This window comes from Phacochoerus africanus, chromosome 1, assembly GCF_016906955.1.
Source record: "Phacochoerus africanus isolate WHEZ1 chromosome 1, ROS_Pafr_v1, whole genome shotgun sequence".
Lineage (NCBI taxonomy): Eukaryota > Metazoa > Chordata > Mammalia > Artiodactyla > Suidae > Phacochoerus > Phacochoerus africanus.
In genome coordinates, this window is record NC_062544.1 from 84,714,642 (window position 1) to 84,736,508 (window position 21,867).

Genomic DNA, 21,867 nt, shown 5'->3' on the forward strand with positions numbered 1-21,867 from the left:
CCCCTTCCCAAGCAAGCAGTTCCCTACCCACCTTCGCAATGCATTTTTATCATGATTAACAGTTGCTACACTTATGTTATAATGTCCATGTAAATTCTAGGCATGGCTCAGCGACCAGGTGTATCCATACACTTCTGTCTTTTCCTGTACATTCTTTGTTTTCCTTTGGGGCACTGTTCTGTGTTTTAATGGCTTAGTCTTCATAAAGTTAGCACTACTTTAAGCCTCAACTCACCCCTACTTGTGTAAATTTCTCAGTGTTCAAATATATTAGCCATTCTTCCAATTTTATCTTTTTAGAGAAATTTTTCTGGAAGCTTTGGACTTGTTCCAATCCGAGCTGGCTGTTGCTCCTTAGACCTGCCAAGCAGCTGGGCTTGATACAGTCTTGGGATTGCCTATCTCACCCTTCTCAGGGATCCTTAGGTCTTGCCCTGGATGCTCTATTTCCTGTTCTCATGTGCTTTTTATCCTTGGTGGATGCCCTCGTTTCTGTAGCGTACATCCTCCAGTGAATTCTGAGAATAGAAGCATGGGGATATACCTTTTGAATCTTGAATGTCTGAAAGGTTCTTTATTCTATCCTGATACTTAATTCATTTGGTTACAGATGGATGGACTCTGTGTTGGAAGCAATTTTCTCTCAGAACTCTGAAGGAATTCCTCCACTGTCTTACTTCTGGTGATGCCATGTGAGATTTGGAGATATTCTAATTCCTGATCCTTTGTTGGAAATCTTTCTTGCCCCTCAACTTTCCTGTTTGTAGGATAGCTCTTTGTTCCCAGAGTTGTGAACGTTTTCATTGATGTATCTGGGTATGGGTGGGTTTTTACCTATGTACTTTTTCAATCTGAAAATTCAAGTCTTTTATTAGTGGAAAAAACTTATTGAATTATATTTTTGATTATTTCCTTCATTTTCTCTGTTCTCTTTTTTTAGAGCTCCTATTTTTTTAGATTTTGAACCTCCTGGGCCGGTTCTCTAATTTTCTTATTTTTCTCTCTCTTACTTTGCATTTTCTCTCTTGGATTCTATTTTCTGGGAAGGTTTCCTCAATTTTATCTTCTAAGTCTTCTAATGAGTTTTACAATTCAGATGTCATCTTTTGATTTCTAAAAGCTTTTGTTGTTGTTATTCTCTGGATGAATTTTTTTTTCTGTTATTCTCTGGATGAATATTTTTTTCTGAAGCGTTCTTCTCCTGCAAAGATGTCTCTCTTCCCAGTTGGTTTTTTTCTATTTGTCTGTCTATCAGATGTTCTCCTCCAGTATCCAGTGATCTTTGGCTGTGTTGTTCATATAAAATAGTGTAAACTACAACCTACTATAAAATTCTGTGCTTAGATGGGCCTGTGGTGACTGAGTTCACTATAAAGTGAACTGGCCGTTTTCCTGGAAAACCCCTAAGGTTAGTGTGTTTGTGTGTTTTTTTTGTTTTTTGTTTTTGTTTTTTTTAATTTGTGACTTTTGCCCAGAGAAAACCCTTCCAACCTCCTGCCTGAAGGGAAATACTTACTGGTATTCTGGGAAGCAAGTGGGGTGAGGTCTGAGGATCTCCATTCAGTATTCAAATACATTCAACGCCCTCTTTCTAGGAAGGCTGCATATTTCCCATAAGCAATTACTCCTGATCTGTCTCAGTCCAGAGACGCTGTTTCACACTTTCTAGAGAATGAAACCTCCAGTCTTCTCCAGAGTGAGGAAGTCTACTTGCTTCTTCTAGAGACTTGTGAGCAGTCACCACGTCTCCACCACCACTTTCACCCCATTTCCAGTTCCTGAGCTTCTAGAAGGTTTTGCCATCTAAGTCAAGTTGCTTCTTGGTTTTTCCCTACTGCTGGCTTAGCATTGAGCTTTCTTAGGCTGCTAAGTTAGTTTCCACTTAACATCTGCTTTCCGAGTAACAGCATCTTTTTGCTGTTGTCATCTGTGTTTCCTTATTCCTCGAGGGTTTATCATAACAACCTTAACTGTCCTTGGAGTGGAGTTTAGGAGAAAGCAGAGCTAACTGGTTGCATTAAAGCTGCTGTTCTGCTCTTCTACAAATTAGAAAATCACAGTTCTTACACAAGGAAAGCACTTCAAGAGAGTATGTAGTGAACTCTTCCCTTCAGAGAGCAAAGTATGCTGTTTAAATTACAGAGGAGGTGGCTGAAGCATCAGGAAGCTGAGTGTTTCATGCAAGGTCATAAAGTCACGCAGATAGACTTCATGCTGTTACCTGGTCTATGTGCCATAAATAATTATCCCTCAAAGGTTTCACAAGTTTCCTTCCTCCCCATCTTAGCACTGTTTCAGCAATAGTTAGGTTCTTTTCTGTAATATTTTACATTTGCACCCACTTCCAACAGTCAGATGAATTCTGCATATTAGAATATCGAGTGTTGAACTAACTGTAAAATGTGACTAAATGTTTTGTTTCCTGTGAAGACGACTTAAAATTTTTTTCAGAAACAGTCAGATTTTTTAAGTAGTTGATATGCTTTAGTTATGTCCTTTTAAGTAATGTAAACAAAGGAGCTTAGAGAGTAGCTATCAATATACCATAGTTTCAATGTAATTTGTGTAACTGTTAAAGACAATTGGTAAAATAGTTAATTTTAATTTTTAAGAAATACTTTAAGCTGAAAAAACAGCTTGGTTCATTTTAAGTGTCTTATTCTCTCATTTGGTACCATGCTATCTGTTATATTTTAGAAGAAAGCACAGGCTTTGACAAAGGCATTTGTAGAGAAAAAAAAAAAGGGGGACCAAGATTTGGAATTTAACTTATTTTAAATCGATGCTACTTTCTTCCCCCCAGTGTAGTATTGACCAGAGCCTTAAAACATTACTAAACTAGGAGTTCCCTGGTGGCCTAGTGGTTAAGGATCTGGCACTGTCACTGCTGTGGCTCAAGTTCAATCTTTGGCCTTGGGAACTTCCAAATGCTGTGGGAGTAAACAAAAAATTACTGAATGATAATAAAATTAAAATATTTTTGATGAAATAATTCATTTTAGTTACAACAAATTTTAAGAACTTCATAAAACTTTTAAAAATGCACCACTCTAGAGAAAAATGAAGGATAAAAAGAGACCATCCTTGAAATACTTACAGATTCTTTTCTGCCCATAGTTTTGCTGTGTGAGCGGGAACGGGAGATGCTGCTGAAAAAGGAGTCCTTTTTAGTAGCAGATGATGGTGGGGAGCCTGTAAACTCCCTTCCTCCAGGCAGACTCTCAATACTTGGAGATGAACTGATGTTTTTAGAACTTTGTCCTGTAAGAAAAAGCAAAGTAGGAATAATGAAACAACAGACTCTTTCACTGCTGCTGAATTTACTGTGATCAATTATGATATTATTTATTCACACTGTCAACATAAAGACACTGTGGATTATTAAAATGCATGCATTTTTACATATCAGAATAGCTGTGTGTGTGTGTGTGTGTGTGTGTCTTTTTGCCTTTTCTATGCTCCTGAGGCATATGGAGGTTCCCAGTCTAGGGGGTCTAATCAGAGCTATACCTGCCAGCCTAAGCCACAGCCACAGCAACGTGAGATCCGAGCCACCTCTGTGACCTACACCACAGCTCATGGCAACGCCGGATTCTTAACCCACTGAACAAGGCCAAGGATCGAACCCGCAACCTCATGGTTCCTAGTCAGATTCGTTAACCACTGAGCCATGACAGGAACTCCAACTGATTATTTTTAAAAACAATGAAGTACTGCTATAGTTTTCTACAAGTTATTTATACTATAATGGTCTAAATGTGGTATACATATAAAAAACTAAAATATCCAGTGTTTAGAAATCACAGGTCAAGTGAAAGGACTTTCCCTCACTAATGGAATCATCCTTAATACTAGCATCCATAAAACGATTATATGGCACATTATATGAAGGTAAAAAAATCTAAACTCTTCACCAGTTTTTCAAAGGAGGCTTTTTCCTTCACATTAATTGCAGGACAGATACACAGCTACCCCCGCCCATGGTGGAAAGCATTTGGAAATGGGATGAGGTGCTGGGTCAAAGGGCCGTGGCCCAGACTGGCCCCTGCATCAAGGTGGGTGCATCTGTGACTCCAGCAGTGCCTTTTACACTGAGAAGTTCTGGAGCCGTGGCGCTCCCTTAGGCAAGAACAAAGGCTCTAGGAAGGCCAACTGGGAGGGTAGCATGGTGCAGAAGGCAGAAATGAACCCAAGTGGCTGTGGCCTGACCTACACAAGTCTCAGTACAATGGGGACTGAAGGACCTAGCACAGTACCCGGTGTGCATTCACTCATTCATTGGCTCGTTGTAACTGAGGGCCTAAAGTGCCACACGCTTGTGGGTGCAGGGAAGCAGGGGAAATTAAACCATCAAAAATTCCTCCCTTTGAGGAGTTCACTTTCCAGTGAGAGGAGACAGACAGATACATTAGTAAAATAAGTACAATTTTAGATGGTAGTAAATACTGTGGAGAAAAATAAAACAGTAAAGGGCACTGCGAGTATCTGAGTGCAGTTTTAAAGGATGATCAGGGAAGGCGTCACTGACTTGAGGGGTATGCCATTTGGGAAAAAAAAACTTGAAAAAGGTAAAATACCAGCTTTACAGATAATACAAAGGGACGGCAAGCAGGACCTCTGTGTTTTCAGGGGACAGCAAGGTGGCCAGTGAGGCGAAAGCTAAGAGTGAGGGGCAGGGGTGAGGTCAGGGAAGCAGAAGGGCATGGCGTCATGTGGGGATTTGTAGACAATTTTGATGACTTTCACTCTGACAAGGGAAGCCAGTGGAAGCCACTGGAGGATCTGAACAGAGGAGTGATATGATTTGACTTAATTTTCTCTGACTACTGTGTTGGGAATAGAATTAGTGATAGGACAGAGCAAGAAAGCGGGGAAACAATTTTTGCCACTGCAAAAATCCAAGTCAGCAGAATGAGCATAGCTGGATGGTAAGAAGTGGTCAGAGTCTACACAAAACCGACTAGATTTGTTGACAAATCCATCAGAGATGTGGGAAGAAAAGAGGGTTCAAGTTTAACTTCAAATGCTCTAAAATTAATTGTAAGAGGTGAACACCTCTGCTTATATACTGAAAATCACTGAATGATACACTTAAAAAAGGTAAACTTTATGGCATAGGAATTGTACCTCAATAAGCTGTTGTTTTTATAAAGTCAGTTTTCACATGTGACTGCCAGCCAGGGACCAGCAATAAAGGGCTCCCCCGACTACACCTCTACTAGGAACTCAGCCTCAGGGCTTCCTGCCCAGCCTCCAGAGACTTCTGCGAGGTCTACATCACAGTCTGATGACTATTCCCTCCCCTCTCTTCCTGTCACAGATGTTAGTCCCTAATAAACCTTTGTACTTGTAGCTCTGTCTCAGGGTCTGCTTCCTGGACAATCCAAACTGCAGTGGGTGATGTCAGGGCTGAGTCTTGAAGGCAAGCAGAGGTGGCCCTGGGGCTGGGAAAGGAGGGGGTGCAGGGCTCCTGGGGCCACAAAAGCACCTTCAGGTTCTAGACTATCAAAGTTCCACCTGTTACTGTCTTAATATCTTCTTTCTTTTGTCTTTTTTTTTTTTTTTAAGGCCACACCCATGGCATGTGGAGGTTCCCAGGCTAGGAGTTGAATCAGAGCTGTAGCCACTGGCCTACACCATAGCCACAGCAACACCAGACCTGAGCCAAGTTTTCGACCTACGCTGCAGCTCATGGCAATGCCAGATCCTTAACCCACTGAGCGAGGCCAGGCATTGAACCTGTGTCCTCATGTAAACTAGTCAGATTCGTTTCCACTGAGCCATGACGGGAACTCTTCTTTTTTTCCCTTTTTTTTTTTTTTTTTTTTGCTTTTTAGGGTTGAACCCATGGCATATGGAGGTTCCCAGGCTAGGGATCTAATTGGAGCTGTAGCCACTGGCCTACGCCACAGCCACAGCCACTTGGGATCCAAGCTGAGTCTATGACCTACACCACAGCTCACAGCAACGCCTGATCCTTAACCCACTGAGCGAGGCCAGGGATCAAACCCTCAACCTCACGGTTCCTAGTCAAATTCGCTTCCACTGCACCACAACTGGAACTCCTCTTCTTTTTGAAGAATAGTTTACTGGACATAGAATTATTGAATATATCATCCTACTGACTTCTGGCCACCATGATTTTTTATGAGAAGTCAGCTATTAATCTGAGGTTCTCTTGGACACCATGCATAGTTCTTCTCTTTCTGCTTTCAAGATTCTCTCTTTGCTATTGGCTTTTAGCAGTTTGTCCATGATGTGTCTAGGTGTGGATCTCTTTTGAGTTTATCATGCTTGGAGATAACTGAGCTTCTTAGATACACAGACTAATGTTTCTCATAAAGCTGTGGAATACTTCAGTCAGCATTTCTTCAAATATTCCTTCTGTACAACTTTCTTTCTCTGAGTGTCTCCTTCTGGGACTCCTTTCATCTGTATATTGGTACATTTGATGGTATTGTGAGTGTCTGGAACTCTGTTTTCTTTCTTTCTTTTGTTTTTCTGTTTTTCAGACCAGATCATCTCAATTGACAATTGACAGAAAGTTATGATTCTTTCTTCTGTTAGCTCAAATCTGCTGTTGATTCTCTGTTGTAAAGTTTTCATTTTTGTTATTGCATTCCAACTCTATAATATCTATTTGCTTCTTTAAAAATATTTCTATCACTTTATTGATATTGTCTATTTGGTGAGACACTGGTCTCATACATTCCTTTAGATCTTCAGACACAGTTTAACTTTTTCAAGATATTAATAGTAGCTGATTAATAGTTTACTGATCTATTAAGTACATGTCTCTGCTTCCTCAGGGGCAGTTTGTACTGATTGCTTTATACCCTGTAATATGGGCCATACTTTTCCTATTTCTTTCCTGTCTCAGAATTTTTAAATGAAAACTGGATATTTTAACAAAATAATGCATCAGCTCAGCAAATTATATTCCATTTTATCCCACAGATTTTTTTTTTTTGGCTATCTGTTTTCCTTTCTTTCTTTCTTTTTAATGACTTCCCTAAACTAATTCTGTAAAGTCTATATTCCTTGCTGCTGTGTGCCCCTGAAGTCTTTGCTCAGTTAGCTTAGTGGTCAGTTAGGACACAGGAATTTCCTTTCCTTAAATGCCTTGACCCAGTAAGTCTCTGAGCCTTTGCTGGAGGCTCTGTGCCTGTGTGTTAGGGCATGGCTTCAGTGCTCCAGAGGGCAGTTTACAATTCTGCGCTGGCCTTCATTCTGCCTATGCAGAGCTTCAAGTTCATCCGGAGATGACAGATTAAACCCTTCTTAATCCCTTTCCTGGCCATGTGCACAATCCTGCATGTATATGGCCTTCTAGATTCCCAGGAATATACTGGAGTTTTTCAACCCCTCCAATGGATGTCTCATTCCTTAGATTTTTCCTTTTAAGTTTTTTGCCTGCCTCTGACTTTCCTGTTAAGTCTTTGGTTAGCCTCTCATTTGCCCCATTTTTTCCCTTGGGCAGCTGTGATGTTAAGTAAGTGGCACTGATTATTTTCAATGAATGCCCTTTGGATAGGGTTTATCCCATAGCAAGTTCTGAATAAAGTCAAATAAAGAAAAGCCTTGTGAAAGAGGCTTTTTGAGGAAGCTCCTGGACAGGTCAATTAGTGACAATTTACTGGGGATGGGACTTGTAGGGTGCTCCAAATTTATTCTTTTTCCTCTAGTGGTTATAAGACTACTGGTTATAAAACTCTATAGCAGAGCTGGAGAGAGGAAGTGGAATCAAAGAAAATTAAAATGTTACAAGGCATGCTGTTAATGAGATTTAGCCATTTTTTTCCCTGAATATGTGCTCCTCAAATTTACTCAATCCTTTGATTAATTTCCAGAGTTCTGAAAAAGTTGATTATGGCAGATCTGTCACTCTTCTTGTTACTTTTATAGAGAAACAGATTTTTCAGAGGACCTTACTCTGTTATTCCAAAAGTACTTCCCTCTCTAACTTGCTTTTTGGACTTAACTTGGTCATGAAAATTTGTCGTTGTTATATATAAAAATACATCTTACCCTTTTTAATGAATGCAGAGAAAAAATTTTATAACACTCCTAGTTAGGTTTTTCTAATATTTTTGTCTTCATAAACAAAATGACAACACTCTAGAGAGGTACATTTAGGTAAGTTGGTTATTTCTATAAGGCAAATTTACATAAATGGAATGGCTATGTACATTTTAAATTTAGATAAATGATTCCAAATTGCTTTCTCCTAAGATTTTTAACATACATATATGTGTGTATAATATATATTTATATATAAGTATAAAGGTAACATGATGTATTGCATCTTTATCCATTTATTTATTTAATCTGATGGAGGGAGGGCTTTATTGTGTTAACTAAAAGTTTCTTGATAACTACTAAGCAAGGCTGAATGTCTTTTAACATATTAATATAGGCCATCTGCAAGTCCTATGTGAATTGTCTCACCTCATTTTATTTTATTATTATTATTATTATTTGTCTTTTAGGGCCACACCTGAGGCATATGGAAGTTCCCAGGCTTAAGGGTTGAATTGGAGCTGCAGCTGCCAGCCTACACGACAGCCACAGCAATGCCAGATTCAAGTTGCGACTGTGATCTACACCACAGCTCATGGCAACGGGATCCTTTAACTGGCTGGGTGAGGCCTGAGCGAGGCCAGGGATCAAACCTGAGTCCTCATGGATACTAGTAGCGTTCATTACTACTGAGCCACAATGGGAACGCCTGCTCATTTTATTTTTAAAGACTTGTTTAGGGGTGTTCCTCCTAAATTCTAGAACATAGCCCCTTGTATATATGTGGCATTTTTTACCCCAAGGTGATAAAATGGGAAGCAATTTGTTTACATAAACCTAGGTTTTTCTTTTCCCCTTTATATCTTCTCATTGTTCTTTGGAATTCTACTTCTTTAGTAGTTTTTATTTCTTTAGGGTGGTGGAAGATAAAACTAAAACAAAAGAAATGTTTGCTCAGCTTTGAGTTTCTAATTACTTTTGAAAGTCCACAGAAAAAAAGAAATCCAAGAAGCCAAAGCATTTTGATAAGCAAGAACATGGCTTTTTCACAAAATGAAAGGAAAAAATTCCATCTTTTTCTGAGTTTGTACAATTGAATGTATCTGTCCCTTCAAATTTCAGATTACCCACCTATAAGATTTATATATATATTTATGTATGTGTGTGTGTATAGCAATATCATAAGATTTGTCCAAACTTAAGCACTAAGCTAACACATATTATAATTCTGTACCAGAGAGGGTGACTCCAAGATTTGGGGAATGGGCCCATCTAGCCAGCTTTTTAGGAGACACACACACACACACACACACACACACACACACACACAGTTTTTCCCAGAAACAAAAAGCCAATGGTTAGATGGTCAAGTTGCTTGTATTCCCACTTGTATTACAGAGGCCGCATTTCACTGAGAGCAGGGTTGTGGTCACTACCAGCTTCGCCTGTTGGAGAAAAGCTGGCATAGTGGGTGCTATGTTGTGGGGCTATGGTAAAGGTCTCCTGATGTTCAATTTGGAAAATCTAACCAGGACTGAATACATCAGGGCTGCTCAGCAGAAATATAATGTGAACCATGTATTTCATTTTTAATTTTCTAGTGTCCACAACTGAGGGGCGATCTCAGCCCAGAGGTCCCAGCAGCAACTGCAATGTATTCACGTCTTTCCACTCCCCAGGCACTCCTCCAAAGCTTCCTATCCACAAACTTTGCCTCAGTTTATTTCTCCAAAGGCCTGACCCAAAACAATGATTTACAAAAACGCCCTAAGGCATCCCCCCACCCCTGCTTTTTAGGGCCACACCTGTGGCGTATGAAAGTATCCTGGCCAGGGGTCAAGTAAGAGCTACAGCTGCCGGCCTATGTCACAGCCACAAAACATTGGATCTGAGCCGCATCTGTGACCTACACCACAGCGTGTGGTGTAGATCCTTAACGTACTTAACAGAGCCAGGTATGGAACCTGCATCCTCATGGATACTAGTCAAATTCTTAATCTGCTGAGCCACAACGGGAACTCTAAGGCATTCTCGAATATGCTAAATACAGACCTATTCTTAAGCCACCTCAAGCATGTAGTCTCTGCTTCAAAACCAAACATGGGGGAACATGCCCTGTGCAGAGTGATCTTATGAAATGCCAACAGAAACCGCTCAGCACTGAGGATGGGGGGGTGTGACCACAACAGGAGCTCTTAAGAAGCTTCTAAACCAGCAGCATAGGTGAAATACAGACGTGTACTCACACTGGCTAGCCTACCACCACAGTTTATAAAAGCAAATGCATAAGTGTAAACAGTGCTCCTTTTTCAGATTCTAAAATCTTAAAATCTGAAGAGTTGGGGTGGTGGTGAAATGGGTGACCCAGGGAGGGTCATTTTGGGCAGATTACACAGTATCCACAAGGCAGTTAGACCGCTGGGAACATCAAGCTCAGGATAAATCCTTCAGAGCTTCTTGCCATCCATTTGGAGTTGAAAATGACATCAATACCAGAGTAAATAAAATAAGATTAAGTTCGACAGAGTGCTTTTTTTCACTGGATGATTATTTCAATGGTTTTCTTGGGGAGAGAAGGATATCATATAAATGCTTTCTAATTCTTGCTGGTACTCTAAATGTGAGCTCTTTTTCCTCTTGGTAACCCAGCTGTGGGGGAGGGAGGAAAGAGGGAAGGTGAAGCTCCAAAAGCAGGGCCAGTCAGCCCATAAGAGTGCCTTGTCCCCATGCAAAAGGGCTGGCCTTTCTCTTGTCAGTAGTGATGGCTGTTATTATAGATTTTAAGCAGGAAAGTAGCCTGAGGGTTACAGGAGCTTGGCTGAACAAGGCATCTCTTGTACTGGCCCACGCAAGAGATTTTAAGGGCCCCAACTAGAGCTGGGGTGGCAGATGAGAGAGGCGTTTCCAAGGCAGAGTTCCTCAAACCAACACCTGCTGAGTCTGACACACCTGGGCTTGAATCTGAGCTCTGCGGATACCTAGTTGTGGGGCACTGAACAAGTCATTGACAGTGCCCCCACTCCCCCCCCCCCCCACCGCCCCAACAGGTCACAGTTCTCATCCACAAGGGAGGCATCTATCTCATATGGGCTGTGTGTCCTATGTGGGGCGCGTGCGGCCCCAGCATCTGTGATGTACCCAAGCAGATGCAGACCATGACCAGCATGATGGTCAGTTCCAAACCCAGGTCCTCTGGTTACAGACCTGCCAAAGGACTGTCCTGGCACTGGCTTCACTGAGCGGTGACTGCCCACAGGCTTCAACTAACTGGCTCTAAGCCCAGGACCCCATGATCACCACACCAAGGGGCACCCAGTAGGGCAACCTAGCCTGTCCTGCTGGTTCAGATGCTCACCCCATGTGAGCTGTGTCTGCATGAGAGGGGGATGCACCTTCCTATAAAGTGAGAAAGGTGCTCTTTGGTCTACATATGGCTGTGTCTGGCTATATTAAATCCTTCCGTCATTCTCTGTCCTTCTTTGAAACATTCAGCTAAAGCTCTGGGTCCTACGTGCTATGTGTCAAATGGTCAAGAGCCCAAGTTGACTGAGTGAGCTTCAAAGGCAGCAGCGAGGAGCCCTGACTACAGAGTGGCTGGAAGCAAGGACAGGAGGAAGGGCAAAAATATAGCAAGGTCCTCCATTGCCCATGTACAATATTTTCATGACTTTCCTTTCATTAAACTCAATGGGAAGCCAGAAAAGCTGGGGTGTGCTCCTAAAGAGTCAGGCAGAACTTCATAAATTTGAGACCAGCTGGAGGATTTGGACTCAGGACACCCAAAGACAAAATGCTAGGAGGCTAGAAGTCTGGGAGTTGTTGGTGGGAGGCTGGGCTCAGAGGAGTGGCAAGGGCAAAGCCTGACAAGCCCAGTGCTGTGGCCATAGAAAGGGAGTTGCCTTGATGTCAAACAGGGACCCAGGTGAAGGCAGGACGCAGCTGGTCCTTGTCTGGCGACACTCTGTTACCTCATGGACCTGAGTGACAGACAGCAAGAGGGTGCAAGTCCAATCATTAAAACATACATCTTGGTACCAAAAGAGGGGAAAGGAAGCAGGCTGTCCCTGAAGCCCTTGAGAAACCCTGTTCCAGCTCCCAGAGAGGTCAAGTGCTGTCCCATCCAGGGCTGGAATGCACACATGGGGCTTCAGATTGTCAGAAGTAATTATTAAGAAAAGACAGAGGTGTCGAGTTGGTTCCTCCACATATTTGATTCTGAAAACCAAAGAGGGACTTGGTAAGGAAAACATATAATGATGCTGCTCTCATACCCTGCACCCCCCCCCCACCAGCAGGTAGTGCCCTGAAGTGCTTCCTGTGGGGGCAGGGGGTGGTAACTCCCTAAAACTGCCTTGGAAGCAGCTGTTCTTTTTCTCTCTTTGCAGATGAGAGGTCAGGTGGCCTCCCTGGGTCCTCCAGCGAGGCAGTGAAGGAGGCATGGTTCAAACCCAGGCCCGACTCACAGCCCGTGCTGGGCAAAGATGCACCATGGGCTCGTCTAACAAGGGCGGTGCTGGGTGGGCTGTAGTCAAAGTGACCTCCCATTAGATTAAGAAAAGTGGAATGAGGTTGTTTGGTAGCAAAACACAGGTTTTGACCTTGTTCTCAATCCAAAACCAGCTCATTTATTTAACATCTTTTGGAATAAGTGTTCCCAAAAGAGGCATTTTCTAGCTCATTGATGCCCCCCCCCCAAGTTTGTTTTACATAATCTACATTTCTCTGCCTTCTTAAAGTGATTATTCAGAACATAATGGAACTACTTGTCCTGCTTCAGGGCTGTCATTTCTCAGCAACACCCAGAGTGACCTGTACAGGGTCATCCGCCAGGATAACCTTTGGGCTTTGCAGTCTCCTCCTTCTCACCCTTGTGAGGGGAGCAGGCTCTCTGTCATGTCATTGCTGTATCCTGCTCAATGTGATTTGACCTCCCTCTTCTTTGTTCTACCAGCTGCTTGTTGTCTGCACTGGGACCTTTCTGTTAGTGCTTTCTTCTGGAAGGTCCAGCAGGAGGTCATCTCCAGACAGGAGGTGCTATCATGTTAATGTGACATGCATGTTATGCCTCAGTTTAAAATCTACTTTTTTTTTAAGAAGGAATTATAAGAAACCTAACAATGGTGAAATGGTCTGACAGAAAAAAAGTGGGAGGAGAAAAGGTCCCTCTGCCCCATGTAATCCTTTTAGTTAATCAGGATTGTCTAATATTACATGTGCTTTAGTTTTACCTTGAAGATGTCACCAGTGGTTATCTGGGCAAGGAGATTTTTCACCTTTTTCAACCTTTTTTATTAAAAACAACAACAACAACAACAACTGATACATACAGCCCTATGTTCACAGCAACACTATTTACAATTGCCAAGATATGGAAACAACCGAAATATCCACTGACAGATGAATGGATAAAGATGTGGCATATGTGCATGCATGCACGCACATGCGCACGCGCACACACACACACGCTGGATTATTAGCCATAAATAAATGAAATAATATCACTGGCAGCAACATAAATAGACCTAGAGATTATCATACTAAGTGAAGTAAGTCAGAAAGAAAAAGACAAATACTGTATGAGATCATTTATATATGTAGCATCTAAAATATGACACAAATGAACTTATCTACAAAACAGAAACAGACTCACAGACATAGAGAACAGACTTGTGGTTGCCAAGGGAGGTGGGGGTGGGGAAGGATGGACTGGAAGTTTGAGGTTAGCAGATGCAAGCTATTATATATAGAATAAACAACAAAAAGGTCCTACTGTATAGCACAGGGAACTATATTCAACATCCTGTAACAAATCATAATGGAAAAGAACAAAACAACCTGATAAATGTTATTTAATGATATCTATGTATATACATTATGTATATACATTGATATCCATAACATAAATACATACACACAAATACACATTTTTAAAATGCCTATGGCGACAACTTAAGAAATATAAATGCTTTTCTTAAGAGTTCAGTATAGGGTAATACTTATATACTTCTGTTGTTGGAAAGTCTAAATTCTCTTTGGAAGTACTGTCTGTGTATTTGTGTGTGTGTGTGTGTGTGTGTGTGTGTGTATGTCCCCAAGTTTTAAAGTTTTTTAGCTTGTGAATAACTTCCTAAATATCTCTCCAAAAAAAGTTTCTGGGGATATGCCATTTCCAAAAATAATTTTAAAGAAACTCTTTTAAAGAAACTCTTCAAGTTGTCAAAAAATGAACTCTCCATTTTTTATGATTGCAATCTATACTGAGAAACATAAATGGAATTTCCCAACAATTTTCCAAAAATTATTTATTGACTTCAATGGTGAAGTCTCATTTTATATTCAGAATTTTCTTCAAAAAATTAAAACCCATATAATCATTGTGTGTTAGAAGGCAAAGATACAGACAATAAACCTTATGGAAAGAAAAGACTATATATAATCAAAGAATCATTGAAAGTATTGATATTTACTTAATTTCTTGAAATTTCCTGCATTGCTTTGAAAAAAAAAACACTTGAGAAAGTGTGAGGGATAGTTTTATTTCCCTGAAATGAAAAGTATATCTACTCTTATTATATAGGGGAATATAGGTAGGTTTGGCACCTCTGATGAAACTCCCCAACTTCTAATACTACTTATCTTAACAAGCAGAGATTGTTAAGAAGTTTTTTTATTGCCACCACTAATTATTTTGGTTTATTTCTACTCCTCCCTGCTTAATGACACTGCAGGAAGTGTGTTGAGGAAAACACAAAGCGACTTCTCTAAAGCAGGCTAGGTATTGTCTCACTATCTCATCCCAGACTGGAAGCTGTTTATTTGGCCTCGTTTCTCAAAGCTGCTGTCAGAGTAGGGCAGGTAGGGGAATTCAGAACAAGGTATCCAGAACAAGAGCTGGTTCCTGACAGTGCAGGCTTGCTTGGGTCATCTAAGGCAGTAGGTGATGCCCAAGCAGCCTAGTGAAGCTGAAGGGAAGGCCAAGGGACCAATGAAAACAGAGCTTGGCACACAGTAGGCACTGAATAAATACCTGTTGAATAAGTGAATGAGATGATTCTACTTAGAGAACACAAGTTATGTGAACGAAATGGTACGACCTCCTTCTTTAAGATTCTATTTAAAGAACAATATTGTTCATGTGGCTCTGGTCTGCAGGAAAACATGGATTGAGCAACAGCCCAGAAGCAGAAGTCAGAACAGGCAAGCCCTTCCCTCAGCTTTCTCTTCCCACAGGTATAAACCATGGGGCTTCCACAGCTAGAGATATACTCTGCAGCAAGGTATCTCTGGGATAACAAAACTCTTGTTAAAAAGCAGCCAGGGAGTGGGTGGTGGGAGCTCAGATTTTAATTTTAGGAAACCAATTTAAGTCCTATGAATTCTCACCGCATCAAATGATCACATCACTATCCATTTAAGTGCAATAACGGACCAAGCTAAAGAGCAGATACTAAAAGTAAACAGCAGCCTTTCACGGAATCCCCGAGCTTGAAAAGCCCTAAACTAAAGGTCAGCTGGTTCAATTATCAGAACAGAGCCAGAAACTGTACCTGTGAAACGAGGAACCATATATAGAAGTAAGATCACATCCTTCTTTTGCCGCAGTATGTTTTTCTAAGATGTTAAGAGAACACACCATTCTTCTCCTAATCACAATATATTATTTTCTGTAAATTTATTTAAAAGCACAGATATCATGGTGACATATCACATTTAGAACAGTATTTTAATACTATTAGTATGACTATATTTTAAACTAAGGAAGACATGAATTTCAATTGATACTACTTCCTTTTTTAGTGTGAATTTGAGTGGAGGATTCTGTTTTTTTTTAAATAATGATTTTAATTTTTTTCCATTATAGCTGGTTTACAGTGTTCTGTCACTTTGCTACTGTACAGCATGGTGACCCAGTTACACATACACGTACACATTCTTTTTTCTCACATTATCATGCTCCATCATAAGTGACCAGACGTAGTTCCCAGTGCTACCTAGCAGGATCTCAGTGCTAATCCATTCCAAAGGCAATAGTTTGCATCTATTAACCCCAACGGAGGATTTTTAAAGTTAGTCTAGACTTCCATTTAATACAGAATTCCTCTCTATAGCATATTTTATCTAAAAGATTACACAATAAAAGATGAACCTAGCTACTTTAAATATTTATATATTTCTAAATTTCACAGGAGGTGCTGAATATGGGTTATTTTTATTTTGCATTTCTTAAATAAACCTTTTCTAGATTTTGAACAAATGGTTACAATAAATATTATCTTTTTTATTTTAAGCCACTGTCAATTACTGTGCAGAGATTTGCCATGCTGAACTTTAATTCTGTTAATTAACTCATAATACAAAGCCTATACTTAAAAACATATTTCAAAATTGAGTTATAATTCTTTTAGGTAAAATGTAATAAGTACCTCTGGCTAATACATACAACAATATGCATAGAAACAACATATAATATAATCAGAGCTAATTTGTCAAATACTGTCACAAAGCACTAATGCAACAAAAAGAACACCTCAGCGTGAGCTGCCAAATAAAACGTGGTGTTAAAATAACCATAAAATATAGAGTGATCATGTTTTTCAAGGAAAGGGGCTGGGACAAACTTAATTAAAAAAACAAACAAACAAACAAAACAAAAAACCTCAAAGCCTCACATCTTAGCCATATTCAGCACCGCCACCACTGTATGACATGTGAGGGGACTTTTGTTCTAAACAACAGTGCCACCCAGTGGCTGAACAATGGAGTGAACTGATAAACAGCATGAATGGAGGGCAGGCAAAAAGGAAAATGGAGTTTCGGAGGCGGCAATGAGAACACTGCAGGCAAAGAAACAGACCACAGTGCCATGGTAACTGTACCTGGGAGGTCAGTTAGAGTCTGGACAGGAACAGAAACCTGAGCATCACTTCCTGTAACTACATCGCCTGGATTTCATAAGAAAAAATAATTAGATTTCATAAAAAGGAAAAAAAATCAGCTTTTCTTTCATATTTAATGTTGTAATTCTTTTACTTATCAACCTAATTATTAAAACTACAGTGAAACAGAAAATACAATCTTAGAAAAATGAATATAAAGTATTTTTTAAAGAAAATAATTTTTTAAAAGTGTTTCCCAAAAAGTTTTTGTGCATGTTTTCATTAGAGAAAAAAACAAGTTTCTACTAGTCTGAAGCATAGGAATCTTTAGCAATCAAAAGATTTTGCTGAGCAGATTTTGTTATGCTACAAATAACAGCATGATTTTATATGTTCTTATTTTTTTAAAAATGTCTTTATCCATAAGTAAGTTACATGCATTTAAGAAGTAAGCATACTTCTCAAATTGACTTCCTCCTACAACAGACAAAATTTATTTTTAACTAAACTTGAAGTCAGCTTCATCTGTGATAAAATAAAGACCTAAACAAGTTCTAATTTCATATTAGGTAATGAAAAGATTTCATAAGTTACCACATGCGCTTATAAATGTCAACATGTAAAAATAAATCTGTGAACTGCATACCCTTTAAACTTGATACGCTTATTATAGGCGAGATTTCATTTACAAATTGGACCTATAGTAAATGCTTAAAATGTTCAAATTCAAAAAAACAGACAAAGGAAGGGAGGGATAGAGGAATGCATTTTAAGACTACAGGAAAGAAAGGAAAAGGAAACACCATGGAGCATTTCACAGGAGCACTGAGAAGGAAGATTTTTGGGGTTCTCTGGTTTCTCTCCTGGGTGACAAAGTTCAACATGAAGCACAGTCACTATCAACAGACTCATCCCCTAGAGAGGTCACTATCTGAAGTCCTATGCTATTTTGAGTTGAACAAGCTAAAAAAAGAGCCTTCTTAAAAGGAACCGTATTTTCTATGTGTAATAATGTATCAGTAACAGATCTGCTTTCCCTGTAACTTTTACACAATAGTAAAAAAAATCAATTTTTGAATTATACAACCACCCTCGGTCCCATGACACACTTGCTGCAATTATGATTTACAGTACAGCCAGCTCATCTGGAAATTATTGGGTTGTAATTAGACCATCCCTATCAATTAACAGTACATGCATTTATATTCTCCTATAACTGAAACAAAATCTATAAATAGGTACTTACTCCAAACAAATGATAAACAACTTTTAGTGGCACTTCTCAGGTCCTGAATTTTCATAAAATAGTTGGGGCTCTCTATTCACTGGTAAATGATGTGCCTCATTATCTGTACATTTGAAGATTTTCAGTTCTATGCTTGCTACCCACATTACTCTGCTGCTTCTGGATCACCCATTAATGTATATTTAGAGACTGAAAACTAATTTTAATATGGGATGTCACCAGGAAAATAATGGAGGCTCATCAGTGCTCTTTCAGGACCCACCCTCAACACATACACCACCGGCAGAATGCATTGCAAGCACCAGATATATGAATTCCAGGTGTTCCATAGAACTCTTCCCCTATATAAGCACAAGTCATCAACAGTTAACAAACCTATGAAAGTCATAAGCATTTCCATCTGTATAAACAACCATTTTTCAAAACAACTTTCAAAGTTTCCAACAGAGCACACTAAAAAGGCTGCCCTATATCTTTGCCTTGAAGGCACTAATCACATGCTGTTCCAAGATGGTCACAAGCCCTGTTCCAATGTGAGCCTTCTGAAGGGGAAACACTGTGCTCACTCATTTCTGGGGCTAGGTGACACCACTGCAGACTTGTCAGCGTCATAGCACAGGAGGACACTTGTGGGAAACACCAGCACAAAGAACCAATACTGGAGAAGAGTTAATATATCTGTCACCAAGGAACCACAGGTTTTTGGAACTGGAAGGCTCCCTAGGGATCAGTCCAAACCTCTTACTGCAGGTGAGGAAGAGGGTCAGAGTGAATGAAATAAGGGCATCACACAGCCCGAGCTTCTACTGGTGTAAACTCTTCCCCTTTCCTTTTATTTGATACTATTCAAAACTTTATGCAAGCATTAGCCAGACAATTTGTCTTCAAGGGTTTTTTGTTTTTGGCCGCACCTGCAGCATGTGAACTTCCTAGGCTAGGGATTGAACCCGAGCCACAGCAGCAACCAGAGCCACAGCAGTGACAATGCAAGATCCTTAACTGCTAGGCCACCAGGGAACTCGATTTGTCTTTAATATGAAGGTAGACAAGCTTTTTCTAGGTTGACATGAGAAAACAAATCAGAAATAAAAAGGAGAGTTGCTAAACAAGACCACTGTTTTCCAGCACAGGGATCAGTTACAAAATGCCCTAGTGACACTCATGTTCCAAATTCTTTGCTTAAGTGCTCTGTTGTTTCCGTATAACTGGGGACTTCGTTTTCATCAATTGTTGTATCCTCAAGCGCTTCATTTCTCACTTACTGTGATATTAATACTTAACATTTCCTTAGAGATACAACTTTATATTTCTATAGTCATCTGGCTTGGTTCCTCAGAAAATTTAAGCTACGGCATTAAGAGATTCTCTGACTCATTTGCCTGCCATCAGTTAGAATTACTACTGACTACGGCTTGTTATCAAAGCAATATTGAAATCATATTTGTTTAGAACAATAAAATGGTACAATTAAGAAATATATAAAATAGCATTCATTTCCATCCTGGAAGTGGGCATGTCTCCTGGCATTAAAATACATTTAACAATATGTAAATGATTTGAAGTCTCCTTTTCTTTAAATCACATGTGATAGCTCTACATTAAAAAGAGAATGTAGGAGTTCCCGTCGTGGCGCAGTGGTTAACGAATCCGACTAGGAACCATGAGGTTGCGGGTTCGGTCCCTGCCCTTGCTCAGTGGGTTAACGATCCAGCGTTGCCATGAGCTGTGGTGTAGGTTGCAGACGCAGCTCGGATCCCGCGTTGCTGTGGCTCTGGCGTAGGCCGGTGGCTACAGCTCTGATTAGACCCCTAGCCTGGGAACCTCCATATGCCGCGGGAGCGGCCCAAGAAATAGCAGCAACAACAACAACAAAAAGACAAAAGACAAAAAAAAGAGAATGTAATTTTAAAAGAGATATTCTTATGTAGGTAAATGGAATATTCTAAGAGAAATTTAAATAGTAATCACATAAAGTCTAATATTTCACATAGGCAATAATAGATAACATGATGTAACTAAGAGAAGAACATGAACACTCATTATTGAACAGTACTCAGTATTTTCTATCATTGTGGAATTAGAGTCCATTTAATTCAAGTTTACAAGTACCAGTAACTTAAATTTTTAAAATAATTTTGGATGCATCTCCTTATACAAAATATATGGAACACAGTTTGAGGTTTAATGTCTTCTGACTCATTCACTGTTACCACTGTTATTGTCAATACCACCTACTGAACTTGGCTATAATCCAGGGATCCCTGTAAAACTAAGGTCAGGAGGATATTTGCTTTGACACTAAATGGCCACAGAAGCTATGCTTTGTGAGGCCTTAGCACTGAGTGATGTAGATCTTCTGCCATCAAGTTGCTATTTTCTGCTTCCAGAGTATAGAGAGCAGAGCCTCACCACTAAAAATAAAGGTAACCGTTTCTAATTAGCTATGAGTAGTGGTACTTAATTCATACATCTTTGGAAATAAGTGGAAAAGAAAAGTAAGAACTTGAAGGGCTCTTTTGTGAACAAAATACCTGAGCAGGGAGCGAACCTGAGTCCCAGCAGCAAGGGCTGCCAAGTGCAGGACCCGCAGCAGCACTCAGTCCTCAGCCGAGAGGCCCAGAGCCCAAGGTCCCTGGTTCCACTGCTCGCATGTTATCCTAACTCTCAGTGCAGGGACTCAGACACATATTCTGGCTGGCTGAGATACTCTGTTTGGCCATTTCCCCCCTTTTGGGCTCTAGTTTTTATTTCTCATAGGTAAAGCAGCTGGAAGAGTAACTGCAAGGCCGATACCCTGTTTTCTCCAAACCAACTCCACAGATGAAGGCTTTAACGGACCTTCCCCTTTGAGATGCTCTTCTAGCCAAGAGCATCACAACTCAGTTAACAGGGAGCAGAGTCAACTGACCTAAAGTTCTGTGCTGTGACAATTCATGCCATTCCCTGGGCATTGCCAAGACTGACATGCAAATATACTCAGGTATATATTTTTTAAAGGTACCTAAAAACATTACCTCAAGAACAATACAGCATCTGACAGTCCAAGGTGAAAAGGCTCTAACAACAGATTTTTAAAAATTAAGTTGTGCATTCATTTCCCTCTCTAGAATGATGGTCCGTCACAGGCAGCTGAGGAAACCCCAGGTTACCCTGAGAGTGTTCCCTCTAGAATTAAGAGTGTTTTTCCCTTACCTTTGTTCAGTTGCACTGGCATGCTTTCCGATTTCATCAGCCGCTGCTGCTGCTGCTGCTGTTGCTGCTGTTGCTGCTGCTGCTGCTGCTGCTGCTGCTGCTGCTGCTGTTGCTGCAAAGGGTGCCTGGGAGCCTCTGCCAAGGTCCTGGTGGGAACCACGGCTGGGGAGGAAGCGGCCCCACTACCTCCTGGTACAGGGCCACCTGTACCACTTGGGACCATCGCTGGAGAAATCAGTTTTCTTCCAAAATTAATCAGGCTATTAGAGACCTTATTTATATTCAGGGGAGCGCCTTTGGCATTGGTCCTGTTTTTTTAAAAGAAAAGTATTTATATTAGAGGACATCTCTATTGCACATACTCTGTTGGTATAAAAACATATTTTACCTACTTTGAAAAACGTCATTTACTAGATCAGCCATATGATGTGAGGCATGAAAACTTCACAGTGACCACAGAATAATCAGACAAGATTTTTAAAGACTCTTATGGAAAACAGTTTCTTGTCATTCACTCACTCAGCAAAGCACCTG

The 21,867-nt window shown here is 40.3% G+C and overlaps 1 protein-coding gene across 4 annotated transcripts in view; it reads right to left on the bottom strand.

Annotated features, from left to right (window-relative positions):
• Nucleotides 1-21,867, bottom strand: part of TBC1D5 (TBC1 domain family member 5) — a 537,689-nt gene that overhangs the window by 54,313 nt on the left and 461,509 nt on the right. For 3 of the 4 annotated variants that reach the window (XM_047768951.1, XM_047768932.1, XM_047768941.1), the window contains 2 exons: nt 21,334-21,641; nt 3,098-3,261 (listed from right to left, as the gene is read on the bottom strand). In XM_047768951.1, the coding sequence (XP_047624907.1) occupies nt 3,098-3,261; nt 21,334-21,641 (472 nt within the window). Of the gene's footprint in view, nt 1-3,097; nt 3,262-16,895; nt 16,962-21,333; nt 21,642-21,867 lie in introns of all 4 variants that reach the window. The other variant, XM_047768961.1, reaches the window with a different exon arrangement.